We start from the raw sequence: 3740 nt of genomic DNA on the forward strand, positions 1-3740 counted from the left end.
ACCAAAACCTTCTCCCCCTCCCTTCTCCATCTGTCCCATAAAGTCCCAACGTCCCCCCAACTCTGTCCTGTCCTTCACCTGCCTTCGTCGCGCCGAGGAGGAGTTGGGTGGACCCAATTGTTGTCGTGCAACCCCACCCGACAACCGGGGGCTTCTTTGTCGGGTCTTCTGCAGCACATCCAGTAGGATCGGCCGTAAGGCAGGTCGTGGTGGTAGGGTTTGGGGTGCCACCTACAGAGGGACACGTCCCCCTTCTCGTAGTGCTTCTTGCACTGCTTGCAGGGGTCGTCGCGGTAGAGGGGGTCGCGGTTCCACCGGGAATCGGTGGCCTGAACCCCGAAGGTCTCGATGATGGACTTGAAGTAGTGGCAAGAACATTTGAGGGCGGCCAGCGCTTGGGTGGGCAAGTAGCTGAAGATCTTCACCATGACGTGCTCGGGGAGGAGGAGCATGTACTGCCGGGGTTCCAGCAACCGTTGGATCTTGAAGCGGATCTCCAAAAAGTCATGGGAGACGTGACGGTACAAACGGCAGAGCGAAGGGTCGGGCCCCGGCACCGGTTCTTGGCCAACAACTTCTCCATCTTCGGCCACCACCTTCGTCATGGTGGTGGTGGTGGTGGTGGTGGCCGTCGGTGGCTCCTCGGGGACGGGGAGGAGGAAGAGCTGCCCTGGGGGTGGTGGATCTTCTTGCGTCGTCGGTGGTGGCAACCTCACCGTCTCCTCCTTCATCTTCTTGGCGCTGTCCTTGCCGAAGAAGACGCACTGGTCCACCACCCCCGTCACCACCACGTCCACGTGGAAGCCGGCGGCGCAGTCCCGTGGTGCCCCGACCGCCGTTGTCCCCTCACCACCACCACCACTGTCCCCAACGTCCGCTTTGGGGCCACCAACCGTCCCTTCTCCGTAGCCCATGTCCACGTCGGGGCCGTCCCCGTCCCCCTTGGCGCCGGCGGTGGCCAAGAGGAACTCAACGTTGTTGGGTAGAGCGTCGCGGGACGGGCTGATGAGTTGGTAGAGGTCGCAGGTGATCTTGTCCTTGGCGCGGCCACCACCACCACCACCACCTCCACCGCCACCACCGCAGCTCATGAAGACGCAGTTGGGGCGCCCGGTGGTTCCTCCGGCTTCGGTGGTGGCCACGGTGGTGGCCCCGGCGCGGGGCTCGCGGGCGCTGGAGATGCGGAAGGCGATGCGGACCTCCCCGGCGCCTGCCGTGGTGGTCGCCGACGCCGTCGCGCATTCGGCACCGGGACGGCACAATCCGTTGGGTCTGGAGGTGCCACCACCACCACCACCATCACCACCACCACCACCATGGTGGTGCTCCCGTTGCCGGGACTCGAAGTGGGCAACGGCTTCGGCCACCCGGCTACAGTCAGGGCCACCAGGAGCTTTGGTTTCACCACCAGATGCCTCCACGAAGACCATCGGGGTGGTGGCACCACCGGTGGTGGTGGTGGTGGTGGTGGTGCCACCACAAGACCTGGGGAAGTTCTGCAAGGCCAACGCCGTCCTCTGCTCCACCAAAGCCACCATCTCGGCCACCGACAGCAAATCGGGGGATTCGGTGGCACCGGGAGGTTCACCGGGTTGAGGGGGACAAGTAGGTTCTTGGCCACCGTTGACCCAAGTTGGGTTGGGTTTGTTCTTGGTGGGGTCATGGCAGCGCCGGCGCCGCTTGGCTTTGGAGCTGTCGTTGCCCCAGTTGCCCTTCACCTTCATGGTGCTGGGGCGGGCGCCGAAGCCCATGGTGGTGGTGCCACCACCCGTGGTGCCACCACCACCACCACCACCACCACCGCCGCACTGGTGGGCCACGAAGAAAGCCACCTTCTCCTTGGTGTTGCCCGGTTTGATGACGTACCACGTGTCCAACAGCACCCGACCTTCTTCCACCGTCGCCGTGGTGGTGGCCGTGGTGGTGGCATCGGTGGGAGGTGGAGGAGGAGGAGGAAGAGGAGGAGGAGGAGGCGGTGGGGTGTTTTCGGATGGAGCCCGGTCATTGGTGGGTTCTTCGGGCGGGCGGCAGGAGGAGAAGGTTCTCCTGGTGGGAGCGGTGGTGGGACAGGGCTTGTTCTGGGAGAAGGTGCCGAAGGGACGGGGGCACCAGAGCTGGAGGTGGGGGAAGGCGTTGGGCTCCATCGGGGCACACCATGGCACGGCCTCCCACCGGGGGGCGCTGGCGCCCAGGGCCTGCGGGGGGAGAACTGGAGTTACTGGGAATGGTGGGGATGGAAGGGGGACACCATGGGGTTGGGTTGGGACCAGTATGGGACCGGTGGGGACCAGTATGGGGCTGGTGAGGACCATTATGGGGTTGGTGAGGACCATTATGGGGTTGGTGGGACCACCATGGGGTTCGGAGCTGGTGGTATGGGGGTGGTGAGGACCAGTATGGGGCTGGTGAGGACCAGTATGGGGTTGGTGGGACCACCATGGGGTTGGGAGATGGTGGTATGGAGCTGGCGGGGACCAGTATGGGGTTAGCAGGACCAGTATGGGAATGGTGAGGAGCATTATGGGGTTGGTGAGGACCAGTATGAGACCAGTAGGGCCACTATGGGGCTGGTGAAGACCATTATGGGGCCGGTGAGGACCATTATGGGGCTGGTGAGGACCAGTATGGGACTGGTGAGGACCAGTATGAGACCAGTAGGACCACTATGGGGTTGGTGGGACCACAATGGGGCTGGTGAGGACCAGTATGGGACTGGTGAGGACCATTATGGGGTTGGTGAGGACCAGTATGGGGTTGGTGAGGACCAGTATGAGACCAGTAGGGCCACTATGGGGCTGGTGGGGACCATTATGGGGTTGGTGAGGACCAGTATGGGGCTGGTGAGGACCATTATGGGGTTGGTGAGGACCAGTATGGGGTTGGTGGGAGCACCATGGGGTTGGGCGGTGGCAGTATGGGGGTGGTGAGGACCAGTATGGAGCTGGTGGGCACCAGTATGGGGTTGACATGGCCACAATGGGGGTGGTGAGGACCAGTACGGGGTTAGCAGGACCATTATGGGGTTGGTGGGACCACCATGGGGTTGGGGTGTGGTGGTATGGGGCTGGTGAGGACCAGTATGGGGCTGGTGGGGACCAGTATGGGGTTGGTGAGGGCCAGTATGAGACCAGTAGGGCCACTATGGGGCTGGTGAGGACCATTATGGGGTTGGTGAGGACCAGTATGGGGCTGATGAGGACGAGTATGCGACCAGTAGGACCACTATGGGGCTGGTGAGGACCAGTATGGGGCGGGTGAGGACCAGTATGAGACCAGTAGGGCCACTATGGGGTTGGTGGGGACCATTATGGGGTTGGTGGGGACCAGTATGGGATTGGTGGGACCACCATGGGGTTGGTGAGGACCATTATGGGTCTGGAAGAACCAGTATGAGACCAGTAGGGCCAGTATGGGGCTGATGAAGACCAGTATGGGGCCGGTGAGGACCATTATGGGGTTGGTGAGGACCATTATGGGGTTGGTGAGGACCACTATGGGGTTGGTGGGGACCAGTATGAGACCAGTAGGGCCACTATGGGGCTGGTGAGGACCATTATGGGGTTGGTGAGGACCAGTATGGGGCTCGTGAGGACCAGTATGGGGTTGGTGAGGACCAGTATGAGACCAGTAGGGCCACTATGGGGCTGGTGAGGACCATTATGGGGTTGGTGAGGACCAGTATGGGGCTGATGAGGACGAGTATGCGACCAGTAGGACCACTATGGGGCTGGTGAGGACCA

At 62.4% G+C, this 3740-nt stretch overlaps 1 protein-coding gene across 1 annotated transcript; it reads right to left on the bottom strand.

Moving 5' to 3' along the window:
- Positions 1-21: 21 nt before the first annotated feature.
- Positions 22-3685, bottom strand: FBXO46 (F-box protein 46). The gene has a single exon (XM_014962317.1). The coding sequence runs from the start codon at positions 2517-2519 to the stop codon at positions 75-77; it is 2445 nt and encodes an 814-aa protein (XP_014817803.1). The 5' UTR covers positions 2520-3685; the 3' UTR covers positions 22-74.
- Positions 3686-3740: the final 55 nt, after the last annotated feature.

This window comes from Calidris pugnax, unplaced genomic scaffold (assembly GCF_001431845.1).
Source record: "Calidris pugnax isolate Ruff unplaced genomic scaffold, ASM143184v1 scaffold1910, whole genome shotgun sequence".
Lineage (NCBI taxonomy): Eukaryota > Metazoa > Chordata > Aves > Charadriiformes > Scolopacidae > Calidris > Calidris pugnax.

Bases quoted from the DNA above. Each gene is read 5' to 3' on its own strand.
- FBXO46 (XM_014962317.1), bottom strand. From the start codon at position 2,519: ATGCTCCTCACCATTCCCATACTGGTCCTGCTAACCCCATACTGGTCC.